We start from the raw sequence: 21,701 nt of genomic DNA on the forward strand, positions 1-21,701 counted from the left end.
GAGATTTGGAACTGCACCAAAAAAGCAGTGGAAGCAGAAAACTGAATGAAACACTCATGGTGTGCATTACTAGTCAGGACTAAAGAAGGGAATTGATCACATAGCAAAAATCACTCCCCAGGCACAATAACATAATTTAAAAAAAGCAGATACTGAGGTGGCTTTAAGTGGCTTGGAAAAAGCAGCTAACTCATGACACTAACAGCACTGCAACAGCTACTAGGAAGGAGAAAAACACCTGTTACAGCTGAACCCAGGACACTAACTTACACCAAACAGCTACTTTGACTTCAGCAGGGATGATAAAATATGGAATAGAAAAGATTTTGTTTCTCTCTATTCTCTATTTCTTTTTTATTCCTAACAACAAAAAAAAAAATTCAAGCAATTATTGAATAACACCATTCTGGACCAAGTTTTACTCTACAGAGCAGCAAACACAAGTAACACTACAGATTGAGTCGTTTTTAATTTGTTTGCCCTTTGATAGACACATCAGTAGGATTCCTGTACTCAGGTGTAAAGTTAGCAAATCATGTGTGTAGCAGAGAATAAACAACACGTAACAAACCATCAGAAACTAGGGCTACAGTGGCAAGGAATATTTTTGTGAGCTTCTGCCACCTTGTAAAGTGGTAAGGTTTTTGTGAACACCCAGACAAAGAATGGCTTCCTACCAGTACTGCAGCAGTGTGCCTTCCTCTAATGAATGCCCAGTTAGCTTTAGGAAAGGTCATTACGAGACCCTCCTTCCTATCGGGGTAGCCACTTCTGCCCTTGGTACTGCTGATTTCATGACCCTTCTCCTGTGGGAAAGTCGGAGCTTTACATTTTCACTGAAGCAAAGAGAAACTTCCCTCTCCCTGAAATGGGCTGTGTGTTTGACAGGAGTTTTTACTCCTGCCAAAAATAAATGCGTCTAAAAACCTTCACAGACACCAGGATAACAAGCACGAGGGAGAGTACGCACTGTGAACAGGCAAAACAGGCCTTTATCGGATCAGCTCTGGCATGACAGTACAATCAACCAAGTTACAGTTAACTTTAAACACCTTCCTGAATTCCTCCTCCTTCCTGCTGAGTATGTGCCAAGTGCATAGTCTAAAATAATGATGCCAGAATCATTCCTAACTGATAGAGTATAAGAAATTATGGCAACTGTTTTCTGCTTTCAAACACTAGTGATTTTTGTTACAGACTCAATACAGCCTTCTCAAGTTAAACACAAATGATGTCTTAATTTTGACTTAAAACAGAGCTGTACTGTAGTACAGAAAAATCTGTGTATACAGTTCTACACTTGTTCAAACAAAGTCAAATTATATTTGCTGGATGAGAATTTAAAAATTTCTTCTTCAAAAATCAGAAGTTTATATTTTACTATATATTTCTTTAAGCAGCTTAACCCTCACATCTTCATTCTCCACTGCTTTACCTATTGTCCTGTGTTCATACCCTCAAAACTGCACCACTTTGTCATGACTTAACATTTTCTTGTTTGCCTTTGCAAGTACCTCTGCATCCTGTCAGGCCAGTAAGCGCTTTCACCATTCCAGTGCAGGATTCAATCCCATCCTCCTCTTTCTATATCCTACTTTGAACAAATGCTCGTTTTTAACTTTTTTTTTTTTTTTTACCCCTTTCCCACCTCCCAAAGGTAAGATGATATCTTTTTCTAATTATTTCATCAAGATGCCTTTTGAAATACCTGATTTTAGCTATACACAGAGTTTTCTAGATGGTATCAGCAGTTTTAGATAAGAACGCCACAAAAAAAAAAAAAAAAAAAAAAAAGACACTGCTTTTTTTTTTTTTACACAAAAATCCTGCACATTTTTTAATGACATCAACCAAAGCAAAGGGAAAAATTCTTTAGACTTTAAAAATACAAATCCAAGGACACTACCAACTTCATTTCCATTATGAAATCACTTTAGTCTTGCATTGTTATACAGCGGTCACCAGTTGGAAATTACACAAAATGCACAGGATATATCTTTATATTATTCATAATCGCCTTAAACTGCACTCAATCAGCATTGCAATATGTCACCTTATAGACATGCAAAAGTTCAAAAGGAAAAGCACATGAAAAAGCACACTACCAAGAGCACTATTGTTAAAGCTACACCAGAAAGTTTAATATTTCAATATTGTATATGTTAAAATAAACAACATACACAGGTGATGAAAGCCAGTCTCTGAAAAATTTATTATTCTGTTAAAAGAAGTTTACACTTAGAATGAATTCTCAAGCTTCATGCCATTAGGAAGTTTTACTGGGTTTATAGTGGAAATAAAAACAGAAATAAAAATAGACGACAATCCCAAAATACAGGCTGTACTTTGAATATGATCAACGGGCTTTCTTTTCCCTTTTACATCTATAGATTTCCTCTTGCCTCAAGCAATCAAATTTTATTCAGTCTTCATGAAAAGTTCCCCAAACTGCCTGTTTTCCTTTTTATCAAATGTTTTGAAAGATGAAGTAGAACAGACTTTTGTAACTTCTTCATTATTATTTCCCCAAAGCCATCCTACTGGTACAGCTTTCAAAGATTTATGATGCCAGTTTGAGTCTAAGGATTCTGACCCTCCCCCAACCTTCATTTCCTATCTGTAATCTTACTTCAGCTTCCAAACCAACTGACCCTAACCTCACTTCCTCCTCCTATGCATGCCATAAATACTTATCCCATTGAAGTGGAAGGGACTGGGCATCAATTCTTTGGGTAAGATGGTCATAAAGGAGATATGGATGACTTTTAGGATGATTAATTTTAAAGGCAGTAAAGCTTTACTGTGTGCATTTGCACTTGACATTACAAAATTGAACTCTTGGAACTGGACTGGTTTGTAAACCATACTACACAAAGCAACAGAGAGCATTGATTGCTCTAAGCTTTGAATTACAAAGTAGTAGCAAGAAATGTACATTTTTTTTGCCAGTTAGATTTTTAACTACTGGAATTTCAATTTCAAGTTCAATATGAACATCAGAAATTACAGAGTATATTTCATAATCTAAAAGAATGTAAAATAGTTCCCATTCTGACTCTGACCACACTGCATTTACATAAATTGTACAAATCTGCCACAATGTTAATTTTTACACATTGGACAATGTAACAACATTTGGCATTTAATGCACAGCATTACCCTTTTCCTCTCCCACTTGGATGCTATTCCCCTTTGCCTATTGTCTGGATGAATAATTGATTTCAGTATGAAGTTTTATGAGTTACTGCTTAACGTAGTCAGTACCTCAATAAAATATGGAAGTATATATTTTTAATTACATAAGAAGAAGAAATTACAGCTTTTTTCACAAGCATCATGCAGAATCACAGAATAGTTCGGGGTGGAAGCGACCTTCAAAGGTCATCTAGTCCAACCCACTGCAATGAGCAAGGACATCCCCAACTATACCCATCTTCAATGAATAATATTCTAAATATAGGCATGTAGCTAACTTTTTTTTTCTTTTACTGTAAGTTATTTAGTTTTTTGGGAGGAAAATAAACTATAAGTATAGAAGTACCAAGACTGATTCAACATTCATCACTTAGTACATTAGAAGCATATATTGTTCTCAAATACTTGACTTACAGTCATATTCCCATCCCAGATCTGGATGGAGCCATCTTGACAGCCAGCTGCGATAAGTTTACCATCTCTGCTGTATGTGCAACTTGTAGGAATCACCCGTTTACCTTGAATTGATCGTGGTTTAAATACACTTTTGTGCTTTTTTTCATTGTTAATATCCCATGTCCTCACAGTTCTAGAAAAAGGTTTAAATAAAGAGTTGTTTTAGATAAAGTTAATATACATCAAATAATTCTTCTTATGACATAATCAAACACTTTTCTTAAGCATAAATGGCATATTATATTGTTCAAATAAAGTTGTAAAGCATTTACAGCATTTAAGATGTGGTATGGCAGTCATTAAACTAATGTGACAAGTAAGAAAAACATATTTACTAACATGCATGTGAAGAGAGAGAGAGATCAGTTTTTCCCAAACTGTCATGTAAATACATAAAACTATTTGCATCCAGACAAATGACCAAAGGTTAATACACAGATACTGCAGAGTCTCCACTGTCACTGGAAATCAAGAAGATGAAAGTCCTTTACAAGAACGAAGACTTCAGGAAACTGGCATGAATGATTACACAAATTCATTAACTAAACAGATTGACTTAATTGTTCTGACATGACAAAACTGACAAACCTGCTTTTAACTCACAGCACTACATACTGGCTGGTTCTTCAGACTTTATTTTAAATAGCTATTTTAAAGACATTTCTTTATTTTAAAGAGCTATTTTAAAAATTTAACTGCACTATTATTGTAGTTCTCCTCCACTAATCCTGAAGGTCTTGGAGTTCTGTTATAAGTGTTCTTCAAATACTTTACAAAGACTTAATTATGTAATATTGTTTTTTCAAGTTGAGTTTTTCCCACATCATTAGGAAAATAAATACATCCTTTTTATTTTTGATGGAAAAAGAGTATCTGCCTGGATCTTCAATGTTTCTTAGATACACAAAAACACCCAACTGAGAGAGAACTAGAATACTGAGATACAGGTGGACTCTTTAAACTGTCTTAGATACAAATGTTTTCTGTCCATTTAATATGTTGAATTCTTTCCAGATAAAAATTCTAAACTCTTCTGGTATCTAATGCAGAGAAGAGTTTCAGGATTTGGCAAAGGAAGGAAGATCATTAATTTAGAAAGAAAAAAGTCACAAAGTTCTCAAGACAACCTCACTTGTTTAGACTATACAAACAGTGCCTATGATCCAACAGCACGTAATTCACTGGTCTCTAGCTAAGCAAATACCACTTTAACAAAGGCTGCCCTTTCTCCAAAAGAAGACAAGACACCACGGTGTAACACTGGGAACTTCCATCAAAGATATAAGACTAGACAGGCTACAGAGTTGACATACATAATAATTCTAGGATAAAAAACCAAACCCAAACAAAACCAAGAACGAACAAACAAACAAAAAAAAACACAAGAAAATGAGCTTATAAATGGCTCACAGAAGTTATACTTAATCACATATTTAATGACAGTAATGAGAAATCAGACCTCATATTGAAATGCATCTCATAATACCATGGACAATTTCAACTCACCAGATGAATCAATCAGCCCATGGTTTCTGACTGAATTACTATCAACCAAAACATTACCAGTAATCTATAAATTATATGTGTTTTATATTTTCCTTCAGACCACTGGTAGACTACAAACATAAGGATCGCTAAGAGACATCACTCTAAAAGCCTTCATTACACAATCTGAATATGACATAAACTAGTTTGTTCTGATATTCCCCTTTTTTCCTGCATGCTCAGTTGTAACTGGGAACCCTGTCTCTTCTTTCAGCAGGCACTTTGCTGCTTTCCCCTAGTCTACTGTTTACAGTTCAAACTTACTTGAAGCCTTTTTCCAGCCCCTTTCCCTTGTAACACCTAAACCCATCTTTAAAATTTAACTTCTCCCATTCTAGCCAAAAGGAAAGTAGAAGAACAAGAAAGGAAGCACAGAAATCTAAACAATTTACCTTCAGGGACTATGTCTTTGAACATGCAAGATGACAAACAAATGCTAACTAAGGCTGCCTCTGTATTCTCTCTTCCTTTCTGCTACAGACCCTCAGTCACCCTACCATACCACAGTCAACTCGAAGAGCACAATTTGGAATTATGCCTCTGTTTTTTGTTTGTTGGTACTGGTTTTTAGGTTGGTTTTTTTGGTTTTGGGGTTTTTTTTTTTTACAGAATATTTTGTACCATTTAGTGATCTCCACCTGAGGCTTAAGGCCAGGTTGGATAGGGTTTTGAGCAAACTGGTCTAGTGGAAGGTGTCCTGTCTGCGGCAGAGGGTTGGAACTAGATGGGCTTTGGGGTACCTTCTAACCCAAACCATTCTATGATTCTGTGAATAACAAAAAACACCTTGAGATTGCATTACAGAAGTCCCATTTTCACTTCCTAACCTACTCTGAGTCCAATCTAATGTTTCTGTTGAAACAAATAAGAACTTTTACCCAAGGATCAATCAGATCATTTCTGGAAGAGCCATTTTGGTCAAAAAACCCCCACAAACCTCTTACAAAGAGTATCTCCTAGACCTAAGTAAGTGTGGGATAAAAACCAGTGTTGTTTTATGCTCCATGCTGCAGCATTTAGCGGAAGTATAATACTAATATTTATCTGTTGATAGGTATAACCAAAATATTTTTGAACTCTACTGAAAACAAAAGGAAAATAATTCCTGAACGAGGCTTTTTCCACCTGGAAATAAATTATATTTAATGAAAGTTTGTTCTTTAATAAAAACATATATGGACTTCTTTTTTTCTTAAACTATTTTTTTAAACTATCCCTCCAACGCAGAATGTTATTCTTTCATCACATCCAATTTTAATATACCGAATTATACGCATAGCCACATAAATATTTTTAATTTCTCTTTCCTAAATATCTTTTCAAAGAAAACTTCCATGAAAAAGGCTTTACATACACCAGTTTAAATTTAAACTTTTTAAATGGTGGATTCCACATCTGCAAGACAGATTTTGTAAAGTTCTTATACTTGCCAAGAGCAATTTAAAGCAACTTAGAAAAGGATGGAAACGTTCTTTTGCAAAGGTAATGGGGATATTCTTGTGACCACTGAGAAATGACCCATAAGAAAAAACTAATTTAATTACTGGGGTTTTGAGGAGGAAATGTGTTGGGTTTTTCTCCTTGCAAACGGTTTTTCTCTCCCCACCCCTTTTTAAAACAAAACAAAAAAAAAAAACCCAAACAAACAAAAAGACAATGTTGCTGTATTACATAATCTGCCAAAAACCAAGGAGTGAACCAATTCAAATACTGAAAGCCTGACCTGTCAAATACCACTAAGCTTCTCTTCCTGTCCCATCTCCTCTGTTTCTACTGTACTGCAAAAGTCTCTTGCACATTAATAAATGTTATTGGTATTTAATATAGTACTAATATGTTGTCTATTATTAAGTCTGTTCTTATCACACCTAAAATACAAAAAAGAAACACAATACATTACTGCTAAAAGTACAGGTCAAACTTAATGTCATATATCTAGTAATTATATTATGATGCTTATCTTTGTAATATATTATAATGCCTACCTTTGTAGCATAAGGCTGCCTGAAAAGGCTAGAACATACTTTAAGATCATCATACAAACAATGCTGTGCTGCGATGGAATTTATCAACAGAGTACAGAATTTGAAGTCATCTCACCAGTGACAGAAAACACATTTTGAAGTGTTAAATTAAGCCTCTTTATAAAAAAGCATCTGATCTTAAAGCAAGATTTTTTTAAATCTTTTTTATGACATAAAACCAGCTTACCTACATGGTAATTAAATTAAGATGCTTATATAATACAGGAAAAAATTACCTAAAGCAGAACATGTAAAAAAAATAGATAGATAAGAAACAGCTGAAAAGTTCCATTAAGATGCACTTCATGCATATGGCGGTATAAGACTAATGTCAGCAAGAGAACTTTCATTATTGTATTCTCTTCGCTCTCTTTCAGCAGAAGTTATAGTCGTCATCTGTTGAGCACGTGGGATCTAATGAAGGCAGAATCACCTGCCAGATACTGAAAAAAATTTGTACACACAAACAGATGGAGAAATCCTGAAAAACTTTCCATACTTGCTTGGCAGAAAAACTTCTAAATAAACTACCTACTCCCAGCATCTGAACAGAATTTAAATAATTTAAACCAGAATACAAGAAAAGTCACATCCAACATAAGTAAAATCATAACCATGGAAGGAACTGCCAAAAAATTTGACACAACTTCATACTTTTTAACAATTCTTCACCTTCTGTAACTTAAATAATCCCTATATGTGAAAACCAAACAGAAACATTAACAGATAAAATATTTCACCAGAGTAAGAAACAAACAAAAACATCAAAATCATCTTTTATGTGATATGCAGCAAATGAATGATATGAAAGAACTATGAAACTATATTTTTCCATATTCCCAAATAAAATTGGTAGCCCTTTTCTGATAAGAGTAATTACAACCATTTGGATAACTATAGCTGAATTATAATAACTAGTTTGGGGGGAAAAATATAAGACTAAATGGTAACAACAATGAACAGGAACTACTCCCATTGTCCAGTTCAAATGAATTAAAATGCAACCAACTCCAAACTGAAATGACACACAGGCAGGTCTTAGAGAGCATTAATAACAGACATCCCGAATTACTAAGCAAAAATCCGACTGCTGGCTAATATATGCAACACTTGAAGAAAACTGAATCAGAAAAGTACACAGAGAAGAACTATGAATTAACTGGGCTAAGGAACCAGAACTCCTAACGGAGGTCAGGAAGAAGAGCATAGATGGAAAGAGACCGGATCAATAGGAGAATAATAGCAAGAAACAGAAAATAACAGTTATAATGTCATATCAGATTTGGCATGACTGCTTTTAAGTCAACTGTGCAGCATGTTCATGAGAGGAAAACCGCAGGAGCAAATACTACCAAGTTAGGACATACGATCACTTCTGGCTGAGGAACTGCCAACAGATGCATTTAGATACAAAAAGTTACCCATCAATATGTTTATATAACCCCTTTCAGGTTATAATGAACACAGAGTTGTAAAGACATTAGACTACTTGACAACAAAATGAGCATCTTACTCATGGCATAAGAAGTCTGTTTTCATTGAAATACAAAGCTCACTAGCTTTCCAGACTGAGTAATTTTTGTGGGTTGTTTTTTTTTTTCCCCATGATTAAACCACTGGTCAGGTCAACAATACAAAAAGGCATTCTTGAAAAGGGTAAAAATTTAAAGAGTAGCAACAAACTTAATAGAAGTAAGGTAGTAATTAACTTAATACAAGTCTTACCAACTTAATACTGACACATCATCCAAGCAGAACTCAGATTTAGAAATTATTTGCTTCAGTTATTCAGCCATCCGGTTCCCACCTTCCTCAAAGTTATCAGTAGGAGAAAAGAATCTCTTCAGTCCTTACAAGCAGGTAGGCCCTTGACCATGCAGTGATGAACCAGGGGACATCATCTATGTACCTCTTTCTTGCTTCAGTTTTTGCATTAGAGGAAAAGTACCCACAGAGAACATAAGCAGAGCTGGAGATACAACTAATGTACAAAGCAAGTCAATATGAAAAGACTCTGTTTTCTATATATATTCCTATATTCTATGATTTTTGAATCAGCAGATCCTATACATAAAGTTATATTGTATTTGCAAATGAATTACGTATCTATTTCAGCTATTCCCTTCTAAGGGGCTGTCCAAAGTGACCAAAAAAAATACCCTGAGGTATTTTCCACACTTTTTTTTTAAAGTATATTTTATTTTAAATGTATTTCAAAACCTGAAAATTCCTCCATTCGCAGATCAGCTTATCAAAATGACCAACTCCAAAACTCCATCATTCTGAGAGTCAAAGATTATAGCAGACATATTTCACACATCACACTGGCAGAAAGAAGGAATGACAAAATGTAACACAGAAAAATAAACCTGCATTTTAAATGCTGACATTTATCAACTATCAACAGCAGCTGTTAAACCAAATCACAAGGAAGAGCATCCAGTCACACAAATGGTAGGATTTCAGAATGAAACATAAAAGAAATTCTGAGATCATGCTCTAGACTTTTCTCCTTGTGAGTTCCCACTGAACTATACTGCGCAATGCAGAATTCAGATAAATACCTTGCTACCTCTAGTCTTTAACTTCAAAGATGCTGAATGCTTTAATTCAAACCAGAATGTTTCACCTTAAAGTTTTTTTTTTACTTTACTTTTTTTACAAGACATTTTTTACTTTCTAAAAGGATTTTTATACATGCCTTCATAAGATTTTCAAGACTCCCAAACTTTAAACTACATTTGCTCTCATATCTGAGAAAATACATTTGTTTTCTTATATTTGATTTGTTTTGCTAAATATATATATCTTGAATTAATTATTTGTAAATCAAGTGTTCTTACATAATTAAAACCAGGTAGAAAACACATGACATGAAATACATTTTTACTAACATAAGTATATCACCAATCTGCTCAGAACACAATCACTATCCTGGAAGACAGCATAACATATTCAAATGTAAATCATATACAGAAAGCTCAAGGGTAAGTTAGAAAATTTTGATTAAAAACAAAACAACAACATTACTATATGGCTTTTCCATTAACAGTTACTGGAAAGTTCTAAAGTAGTTACTCATGCTTAGCTGAGTTTTCCTCACATCAAAACAAATATTCTGAATGTAAGTAAAATAAAAGGCTTGGTGGGAGAAACTTTAGAACCTCAAAAGATATGAAAATAAATGTTATGGGAATGACCATACAAGTAGGGGGGGCAAAAAAAGTAAGAAGGAATACGGAAGTGAAAAACAGATGAATTGTGGAAAAACAGAAAAGGTTAATTAAGCAAACTGCTGGACAGAAAGCAGTAGTTGAGGGTATGCAGTTATCATGCTAGTAAGAGTCTGTACTTCTAAGGGAGGAGGCTTAAGATTCCACATACACGTTATACTCAGTGCTGTTTAGAATACAGAAAAAATAGATGAAATCTAAAACCAGTGATTACATTCTGAAGACAGGATAACTGCTGGAGCGTGAGTGGGAGGAACAAACAAACACCACCACCCCCAAAACAAAACAAACAGCTTCAAGAACCAATGCACAAGAATAAATTACATAAAAGGAAAATGATGCTAAGTAATGCTGTAGATAAAATTGAGAGAAGAATGCATGGCACTGAGCATTTAAATTCTGTAGAAGATAAACTTGAAGACAAATCACTGTGTCATTAAAAAGATGACACAAACATGCCCCAGATCACTTTTTATATTCTCAAAACGGTGATAAAGAAAATGGCTTCTTCAGAGTAAGAAAATGGTCTTGAAATTTTATTTAAAACAGCAGTTGCAGAGCTCATGGGTTAGTAAAAAAATAATTCATATAGGTATTCCAAACTGTGTGGGTGTGACGGTTTCTTCCTTAAAGAATTTTTTCTCAGGTTTAACTCAAGGTAATTACATTGAATCGTCTATTTGACAAAACTTCTACCGCAGGCCAATGTCCAGGCAAAAACTGAACATGCTCACTGTGACAGAATTCCTATAAGCCTTTCTCCCTTAGCATTTCCTTAAATATTAAGGTATTTCATTTTTTATTTCCCTACGACACTGACTATATTTGATTGCATTAGTGATGAGCATTTGGGCAATTAGGTCGTACTAAAAGAGAGAAAGCTTGTTAGTTTTGAATTACTTTCTCACCAGCACTGATAGCTAATTTGCCTTGTTTCTTGTTAATGAAGTCTTCACACAAAAATCTGACTGAAGGAAGAAGTTGTTTTTCTTTGCATCAAGAATTAGGTTGGCAATCATGGATGTCTGCACCAAAGCATATCACTTCGCCAGTTCAAAAACGATTTAATCAAGTCTTCAGAAAACCATTTATGGAGTAGGTTAGAGAATCATCCCTTTAAGACCTTTTCATCCGAAGAGTAAAATGTTCAGTGATTTTAATGAAGTATATCAAACTCTGTATAGAGGGAATATGCTTTTGAATTAATAATAATTCAAACTGTATGTTAACGCCATGCTATTAAAAAACCTGACCACTGATATCTTACTGAGACTATGTACCACTTCGCACACAAGAAGTCCCTCATTTACTATTCCAGCAACATCTAACTTCAATATTATTATTTCTATACAGAACATTAAATGGATTACAGATATTATGTGATTCATTTCTGAAAACTGTGACAGTAAGAGGAGTTACAATTTTGTGTCATTCTCCAAATGGGGCAAGGCAGCCACAAACAGATCTCATCTCCCACTTCGTGAAGAGTGGGATGTAATCAATCTCCCTACATGGTACATCTGACTAAGATGAAAGGGGAAGACTTCTAGTAAAGAACATCTTGACAGTTCAAGTTACTGTCACCTGCATGAACTGAAATGACTCAAGAGCAGTCTTGCATGATACTGCAAAAGCAGGAAGAGTAAATCACTAGGAAAACAGGATGCTTTCTAAAAAGGTGATTAGACATGGCTATAAAATAATTAAGACTCATTTGCATCTCAGTTTCTTCTTCACTCCAGTAAATAACTTAGACTGAAACTAACACTTAGCAGAACTCTTCACTAAACCAGTGAAAAATTAACTGAAATTAAATTAAAGCAGTCAAGCAATTAAAAGCTCTCTGAAGCAACACCTCAGATCATCCTATACACATGACAATTAGCTTTAACTGGTTTTGCTCCTGTCTTAGATCTCGCAGCCACATTTCTGCTGTTGCATTAGCAATGAAGTGAAATCTAACAGAGGTAAGTAACAGAAAAGAGCAAATTATAAGTCTCAAATGTATTTTGATTGTTAAAGTTACAGAATCTATTCTAAACAATGCAAAGTTTGACTCAGCTGTACAGATTAACTATGCACTGTGGGCTACAGAAGATTTCAAAAGTAAGTTTTATTTTATATTTATGTGTGAAGTAACAATCTTTGTATGGTGTAGTACGATCTCCATAAAAACTTATGAAAGACTTATAAAGACCAGGCCAAACTGCAGCACATAAAGTGTAAGTAAATACAAATTTATGTATTTATAGTATCTTCTGGATACACAACAAAGTGTAGGACACTTACTTTCTACTCCCAAAAACTGAAAAAGGAAGACACCATTTTTTGTAGAGAAGAAATATGGTTCTTAGATCTCCAAAGACTCATGATATTATCCCATTCTTTCTGGGTAACAACAGAGAGCATCATTTCTTGATATTTCTGCTCACATCTTAATATTGCTGCTACTGAAGAAGCCCCTATATTTCTTTCTGTCTTTTGAGTAAGGTTAAAAGCAAAAGGTTAGTGGATTTCATCTGAAGATGAAAACTAAAGGGCTTATGCTCCCTTACCAGTTATGTTCTTCATATAGGGGAAATATTGTTTTGCTGGAGTTGAAAATGTGCAGATTTAAAAACAGTACAAGCAGGACATAAACAACTAAGAAAGTATTTTTAACGATCTGTTAAAAATCTGTTTTTTTTTTTTTTCTTTTAAATGAAAAGACCACAGAATTGACTTGGTTCACAGACCAAAGCAATTTAAAAAAGAAAAATATCAAGTATCTCTAGAGTTTGAACATGCTACTTTGTTGTACTCTAGCCTTCTGTGTGCCTGAAGCCCTGAAATTTCAGCCTGTTCAGAAATTCACCTTTTAGTTCACTGCACAGCCTGCTCCTACCTGAGCAACCTGATCTAAGTCAGCCTCATGCTAAGCAGGGGATCGAAACAGATGACCTCCAGATGTCCTCTTCAACCTAAGTTATTCTGTGACTCTAGACAAGTTGAAAGAGGGCTTTACAATGCATTTAGAGCATAGGAATATTCTTGGCTGGGACTCACAATTCTTGTATCTCAAATCCTGCGAACCAACACAAATCTGTTCAAAAGCTAGTAAGACTAGAACCAAGTCCAAAATCACAACAAAGACATACAAATAGCATCAATATCACAGACTTTAAGAGCTACTGGGAGATAGATATTGGGAAGACTGCAGGAGTTACAGTTGGCGACTCATGTCTGTTGCTCCTACGTGTTGTAAATGACATTTCTTACTTCTTCACTCCCTTCTGCACTCATGAGTAGAAAAAAGCACCTATCTCCAAACCTATCTGGATACTACACAGCAATCAAGGTTTAACTCTCAGCTGAAAGTGCTCCTACACAGGTCAGTCAAGTAGTAGGAAAATTCTCTCTTTTTTTCCCCAGCTAGAACTCATGGATGCCTCCTCAATAACTCAGCTGTTCTTTAAATGAGTGTAAATGTCCAGATCTACCCTTCCTTTTTACCTGGGGAACCAGGAAAATACCTTGAGGTAGAAAGGAACCATGAGGATCACCAAGTCTACTCCCTGCGTCTCGCACGACTGAACAATATAACTACGAGCACTGCCCAGATCCAACTTGAAACTCTGATGGCCTTGGTGCTGTGACCACTTCCCTGGGGAGCCTGTTGCTGTGACTGACCAAACTCTCAGTGAAGAACCATCTCCTAATGTCCAACCTGAACATCTCCTGTCCTGTTGCTGGTCACCAGAGAGAGAAGATCAGCATGCTGCCCACCATGAAGAAGGTGTAGACTGTCATAAGTCCCCACCTCAGCCTTCTCCAAGCTGAACAAGCCAAATGACATCAACTGCTCCTCCTAAGTCTTGCCCTTGAGCCCTTTCACCATCGTGGTTGCCCTCCTCTGGACACATTTAACAGTCTGATGTTCTTCTTATATTGAGGCACCCAAAACTGTACTGAGTACTTGAGGTGGGATTACACCAGTAGACCAGAACAGTCACCTCCCTTGACCAGCCAGCTGTGCTGTGCTCAATGCTCCCCAGGCCACAGTTGTCCCTTTTGGCTGCTAGGACACACTGCTGACGTGTATTCAACTTGCCGTCAACCCAAACACACAGATTTCTTTCCACTGGGCTTTCTCCAGCTTCTCATCCCCCAGTTTGTGTTTATTTCCAGGATTACCATGTTCCAGGTGGAGAATTTGGCATTTGCCTTTCTAAATTTTATGTGATTGGTGACTGCCCAGCTCTCCAGTCTATCCAGATCTCTCTGTAAGGCCTCTCTACGCTCGACAGAGTCCACAGCTCCTCCTAGTTGAGCATCATCAGCAAACTTAATGCACATTCGATTCCTGCACCTTGATCATTTATAAAAACATTTAAGAGCCTTAAAATTGAGCCTTGGGGAACCCCGCTGGTTACTGGGTTAATTTTTGTACACTTTTGTGTTTAAAACCCAAATGTCTTTTCTCTTAAGCAAAAGAGCCATCAGTAATGGATGCAAACAGGCCAGACTGTGGTCCCAGGCTGTATTTGGCCCCTTAAACAGTTTCATCACTCGTGGCACCCTCAATTTTGTGGAAAGATAACACAGCTTTTATAAGTGCATGAGATGTCAAAACCTCCTCTTGCACATACCCATGACTGGTTGTTTAGACCCACGAGCTCCTGCTGATCTTACACAGCCCAGGATAGACATTCCTAAACTGACTTTCAGTTCCTACCACTGAAAAAGTTGAACCATCTTGTTTGAAAGTATGCAGCAGAGCAGAGAGTGTCAGAAGCTTACCAGGTACTTTCATCCTTTGGTGAAATCATGTTAAGTTAGTATACTAAGTTTATAAAACTAGCTGCATTTCCAAATGGGGGGGGGGGAGAGGGAAGTGTAGTTTCATGTCATACCTGCTGTTTGCACACGAACAACATGAACAACTTCACCTGCTTACTGAAATCACTGCATTTATACACACACCAGATACACAAACATATATGCGTATTTCAGACTACTATGAAACAAATAAATTCTTAATTTATGATCCATCACCACTGGGTGATTCCTTAGCTTTTCACATGTGAGTTGTCCCTCTGTCTTACACTGACAAACAGAATGAACTTCCTCTACTTCAAATACAATAACTTGGAAGCTCTGCATAACATGAAATTCTAAATTTACCATTTCAGAATTTAAAAAAAACCAAACCTGATCTATTCTTGGGAATCTCAAAGTGAAATTGGAAGATGAAAGCAAAATGCTTAACTAAAAAGCTAATCTTCAGAAAAGTTGATGTTTATAGGAGCTGCAAGGTAAAGACTACTTGATTAATCAACTTAATTTCAACAATGCTATGTGGAAAGTAGAGTTTTGTTCCTGTCTATGTGCATAAATGCATCTGGGTTTTAAAATTAAAGCCATTTCATAGTGTTTAGGGGCAAAGCACAAGTCAAATTCACTTCCACAGAGCCATGGACAATAGCAAGAATTGCTTAAATAAATGAAGAAAAAAAACTAGCACAATTTCGCATGCTTTGATCCCCCATTTTCTCTACATTGCAACAAGTTTTTCTTTTACTTTAAATTTTTAGTTCTTAATGTAATCTACCTGAAACTGTATGAACTCTCTAAAAATTAAATTATGCAATAGAAGTGTCAGTTGAAAAAGCTCTCCAATGCAAGGTCTTACAACTGACTGCATTTTTTTACTGCATTAGCTAACGTTTTATTCAAGAAAAACTTCAGAAAAATATTAATATAAACATACATAGTTTATAAAGACGAAAATAGCTTTACTAACCCTTTTGTAAACATACAGCTTTCAGCAAGGGCCAGCACAGTCATTATTCAAACTCCTCTTAACCAGGCCTGCTACTTTGCTGTGCCCCCTTAATCAGCTCTGCACTGCATATGTATCTATAAATAGATAAGTTAGTCTAGGAAAAGCCATTTTTATGTATCTAGAGTGGACTTCATACCTTGAGACATGTCAAGACAAAAAGCAAAACTACTATGCCAGTTCAGTGCAAATTACTACACACTTGTGAGCTATCAGCCATTTCTTGACGAACGGACTCATGTATTACAAACAAGTCTCCAGAAGTGATTTTTCCAAAGACTTAAAATTTTGACTAATCGGAGGAGATTTTCACAAGTGCAACATTACCCCTAATCAATCACAGTACTCCCTCTTCCTGCAAAATACCATGCTCCTATGCCACAGGATGAAAACTCGCGTGGTTCCAGAGACAGAAGAAAGAAAAAAAAGTCACCAGAACTTAACATAGTTGACACATGTAATTCCTAAGCCTCATTATTGGAAACAGCTGAATTGCTACGGATGAAATAAAAAACAAAGCACTAACTACCTGAGGATAGATAAGGTGGATATACAAATCCTCTTGCATATTTGGTTTTCATAAATGCCAATTCTGCTTTACTTTTACCACATGCAACTCTTGAAAACACATTTTTACATAATCTGTATAGTATTTCAGTGTAGGTATTTAAGCAATAACTCTAGTACACAGAGTATATAAGATACTGTTAAACCAGGTTTTTGTGGAAGCAAAAAGTATCACATTTTTCACAGGTAAAAACTGAGAAAGACATCTAAAACCTCTGTAACTGACAAGGAAGGAAAAAAAAACCCATATATATTGAAAAAAAAAAATCTTGGGATGAGGTACCAGACTATCAGTTCCTTACTTTCTGTGTTTACTTGCATGCCCACGCACAAACATCTGGTTTCTTTAAAGCTATACAATTTTGTTACTTTGCGTACCTCTAACTTGTCTTCTGCTTTGAATTTTATGAATGTAGCACTAGTCACATATTTAATTCTAAAAAATATTATCTGTAACAGTTTGAGAATGCCTTATTTAAGTTAACTTCCGATTAAAGATAGTCATTACAAGACGTAAACTTGTAAGGCTCACTCAAGACCTAAAGTCTTCCTATATTATGGCACTGAATATGCGTAAAATACTTTAAAGCCACATTCCACATAATTATATGCATTGCCAAACAAAGTGGGAAGATCTACCACATCTCTACTGGTTTTGGAAGACTTGCAATATTTCATACATTCCCAAGACCCTACACTCTTGAAACTGACAGACTGTAGGAGTACTTCAGCTTTCACTTGAATGAGCCACAGCGTTTTTGAATGGATTTGCTAATTCATCCATTTGAATATAACATGATAAGGAGGCTCCTTAAATCAAGCTACTAACTTTCCACCAAAGCAGATGAGTAATGTTCACACGCTCATTCCACCAATTCTGTTAGAAGCATGCTAGCCTTCAGCTGAGGGTTAAAAAAAAAAAAAAAAAAAAAAAAGAAAAAAAAAGAAAAAAGAAAAAAAAAATTAAAAAAAAAAGGGGGGGGGCGGGGGGAGAGTTTGCATGTGGGACACCTACTTTACAATCGCATGGACTGTTCCCCAAAGTACCAAAGTATCAGAACCTGTGAAACTAAACTATAACGTTATAATTTTTCAGGTACAGTGCACAGGAGACTATTAATGTCATCTAGAGCCTTCTAGACATTGGTCCTGGGTTTAAAAGCCAGCCATTCTAGAGTCACGGAGAGAGTTGTTACTTGACAGATAAACCTAATGTAAGTAAATATGACCCACTTCCCACTTGGGAAAGTTTACAGAGCAAACAAACCCTGGCTATATGGACTGTATGAATCCACTCTGGTCCTCTGAGGTACTCTCTCTACATGAAAGAGCTGGAAATATATATTCCCCACAGTGTTTCAACGGCAATTTTGATTTAATGGTCCAAAAAGACAATTACAAAAATACATTTTCATATTAGCACTACACTCACTTAGTGCTGTTATAAAATTAACAAAAAAAAAAATCCAAAAGAAAAGCAGTTCATCCTATGGAAAGACACGTGCTGGGATGAAACATCAACTTATAGACAAATAATTCAATCTATTTGAACTTGGATGAAAAAAAAACCAACAAAAAAAAACAAACCAACAAAACCAACAAACCCGCTCCTTGAAAAAGTCCTAAAGCCAAATTCAATTCAAACCAACTCTGTTTAAAGTTATACTATTTGCTACGATTTACAATAAACTTGCTGATAAAATAATTTTTAATGTTTAAGTGCATACCATCAAAAAAGGGAGGACACCGTTTTTCTTCTCTGAAACTCTTAAGTACCTGTTACTGAGCTATCCATTTAATTCACTGTGATCGCACAACAGAAGAAAGCTACAAATGAGCATAAGTAAATTATTTATTTTCAAGGGAGGAATGTATATGGTCTAGTAAGTTTATGATGACAAAAGAAGATCTGCATCTTATCTCACCAAAAGTTCAACCTCAGGAGACTGAAATGTTTGCAAGCAGGTTCTAAATCACACAGACACCAATGAATGTAGATCTTAATTGTAGAGATTAGTTGGCTAGAAGTTTCCACTACCATTAATGATCTACACTGAAGAATACTGATCAGATGTTTTCTGTCCTAGCAAACAGAAGACTTCATGCATCATAGGTCTGGAAACATTTCAAGAAGGAGATGAAAGGTTTTCAAAACCAAACTGATCCCTCTCAAAAGGGATGCATTTAATATAAAGCTTTATTAGCAAATACTTGGTATAAAATTAGTTTTAAAAAATAACATTATTGCCATAAAGGGACTAAACAATCTATGGGGAATGATTCAGACACAGCAAGGTGGAAGGCGGATATCAGGTAAAAAATCATCCATTAATTGGTTTATAACACTCTGAAGGCAGATTGATTTTGAAGAGATAACATGAAACTAAAAAAGGAAAAGAAAATATTGTAATTAATGTGCTATAGTAAGAACACTTCCCACCAGAAGTTCCACATGGACAGTTCTGCCACCCTTAGAAGGACTATGTATGGACTTCTTCCTAGTCTCAAAAAGCTGAACAAAGCTGAATAACTTTAACAGACATTCACAGCTCAAGCACCACATCCTTATCCATAAGTAACTAAGTCACATGTACGAGTTGATAAGAGTTTTTATCACCAAGAAACTGACATGCCCATTTCAGTTTCAGGCTTATTAACCAGTGGTTCTTTAGCTCACTGGTTTGTCTGATGATTAAAAAAGGCATTTCACCCACCAATTTCTATATGAAGGCTACAAATGGCAAAGAATTTACTGCATTTCTTCCTTAATATTCAGTTTAACAGTCACATAATCCCTCTGTTGACAACAAAACACCTTTTCTCTCCTATTCTCCTTGCTAACTTTCAATCACTTGACCTAGTTATGTCTTAACAGTTTAAAGAAATTTCAACTGTCAGACATTTTATCTCCATCTCAATATTTCTTTATTATAGCTAAATTTCTTAATACCCTATTCAATAAACTGAATCATATTCAGCTCCTTGAGTCTTTATTAAGCTAAGTTTCAGGATTCTTCTCTGACATTTTTCCTTTTCCTTTTTACTGTCTTTCAAGATCCTTTTCACGCTGCTGCCACTGGAACTAGACACAGAACTCAACTGCAGCCTCAATCGTAATTGCTGAAACAAAACATTACCATCATATGCTTTATCAATGTCATTACTAAAAGTTAGTTCTCTGTGAGTGTACGATTTTTAAAATATGTGTATGTGCTCTTCCATAGCTTCATAACAAGAGCTTATATACAATTAACCCTACATAACTTTCAGGAAACAGATCTAATTTTGAAAATACTCTTCTCCATGTATGACCTCACATGCTGTTGTCTTCACCCAGTTCACTAACCAATTTGCTTTCATTATCAGTGACTAATTCTTACTGTTCAGGTTTTACTAGAAATAGATTCACACTTTCTCTGATAAAATAAGCTTTAGTTAAAATAATTTACAAAAACATAAAAGTTTTGAGGCAATAGTTCAATCTCATGAAACTGCATTAGTTTGATTACTTCAGATCACCATTTTTAAGATCTGTTCCTATTAGCCAGTCCAGCTGATACATGAGAAATGTCTCACATGTATTTACAAGATTAATCCTTCAAAAACCACAAACAAACCCACTGGAATTAACAGGAAAAGAAAATTGAACAGATTTTGGATCACAATTTATGGCTTGTAACTTATGAATGGCTACTATATAAAAATTTATAAAATGTTTGATTAAATAATAAGCAAGAGAAGTTTCACAAAAAGCCATACAGAATTTCTATCATATTCTATCCCAGTTGCAAAACGTGATTTGCCAGCCTTAAACAGAGTTTTCCGAAGTGAACGCATTTCCAGACCAACCATCATCTAGTGAAATCATACACCTCTAAAAAGTCTCCCACCTGAGAACTGCAACTTCAGACTGTTCCAATTCATTAAATGAAAAACAAAGCCCACCCAATATATATCTCTAAACTGCACTAAACAAGTAAGTTATCATTGAGATTTTAACTAGAACATATATTTGTATAACATGAGGACCCTGATAAGAGGAACAATTTCATTATGCAAACAATGAAATTACCTGCAATTCCAAATGTCAAAAAACCCAAAGCAATTATTTTCCCAGAATTTTGATCTATAGGATATCAACTATCATTAGTCATTACTGCACAACTTGAATACAGAATCAGATTTGAACATTAATGATGGCAATTTAATTTTATTTTCTTAGATAGCAGACATACTTTATCTTTGTAAGTAAATGTGCCAAAATAAATTCCTGTCTACCCTACTTTACTTTCTCATTATCTAACAAAAACATTTGCATTTAGTTTACCAAGTCTATCATACTTCCCATTATTACTGGAATAATCAGAGAATTCTGGTCATTCAAATAAGATGACTATCTCATGAGAAAATAGTCCTTCAAACTGAATTACAGGTTAAAATAACCAGCGATTACTTGAGAGAAAAGGATTTAATCTTTATGTAATAAAAGACAATCAATTCTTCATGGGAGAAGACATGAAAGGAAATCGCCAGAGTGAAAGATACTTGGGGAACAAAGACATCACAATGGAAGTGTTTGCTCAACAATCTATGACCCAAAATCATGGAAAGTTTCACATCAGTTTTAAAAACTGAAGATTCCTGCCTTCTTCCCTACCTGATACCAAGCTGAGCTGATGGAAATATTAGAACTTCAAGTCTCTCATCATTTCTACCCTTCCATAAGTTACTTACCCCTCAGATCCGCTAACAGGGCTGCTCAAAAGTGTTAACTAACCCATCTCAGTCAAAATAAGCCAAGACCAGCAAAGATGTAATAATTAAACAGTTCTTCCAATCTGTCTCATTTTGACAGAAAGG

The 21,701-nt window shown here is 35.4% G+C and overlaps 1 protein-coding gene across 3 annotated transcripts in view; it reads right to left on the bottom strand.

Moving 5' to 3' along the window:
* The window catches only part of WDR70 (WD repeat domain 70), a 129,970-nt gene that overhangs the window by 53,537 nt on the left and 54,732 nt on the right, over positions 1-21,701 (bottom strand). For all 3 annotated transcript variants that reach the window (XM_030512481.1, XM_030512482.1, XM_030512483.1), the window contains exon 10: positions 3,610-3,784. In XM_030512481.1, the coding sequence (XP_030368341.1) occupies positions 3,610-3,784 (175 nt within the window). The remainder of the gene's footprint in view (positions 1-3,609; positions 3,785-21,701) is intronic.

The sequence above is a fragment of the Strigops habroptila genome, chromosome Z, assembly GCF_004027225.2.
Source record: "Strigops habroptila isolate Jane chromosome Z, bStrHab1.2.pri, whole genome shotgun sequence".
Classification (NCBI taxonomy): Eukaryota; Metazoa; Chordata; class Aves; order Psittaciformes; family Psittacidae; genus Strigops; species Strigops habroptila.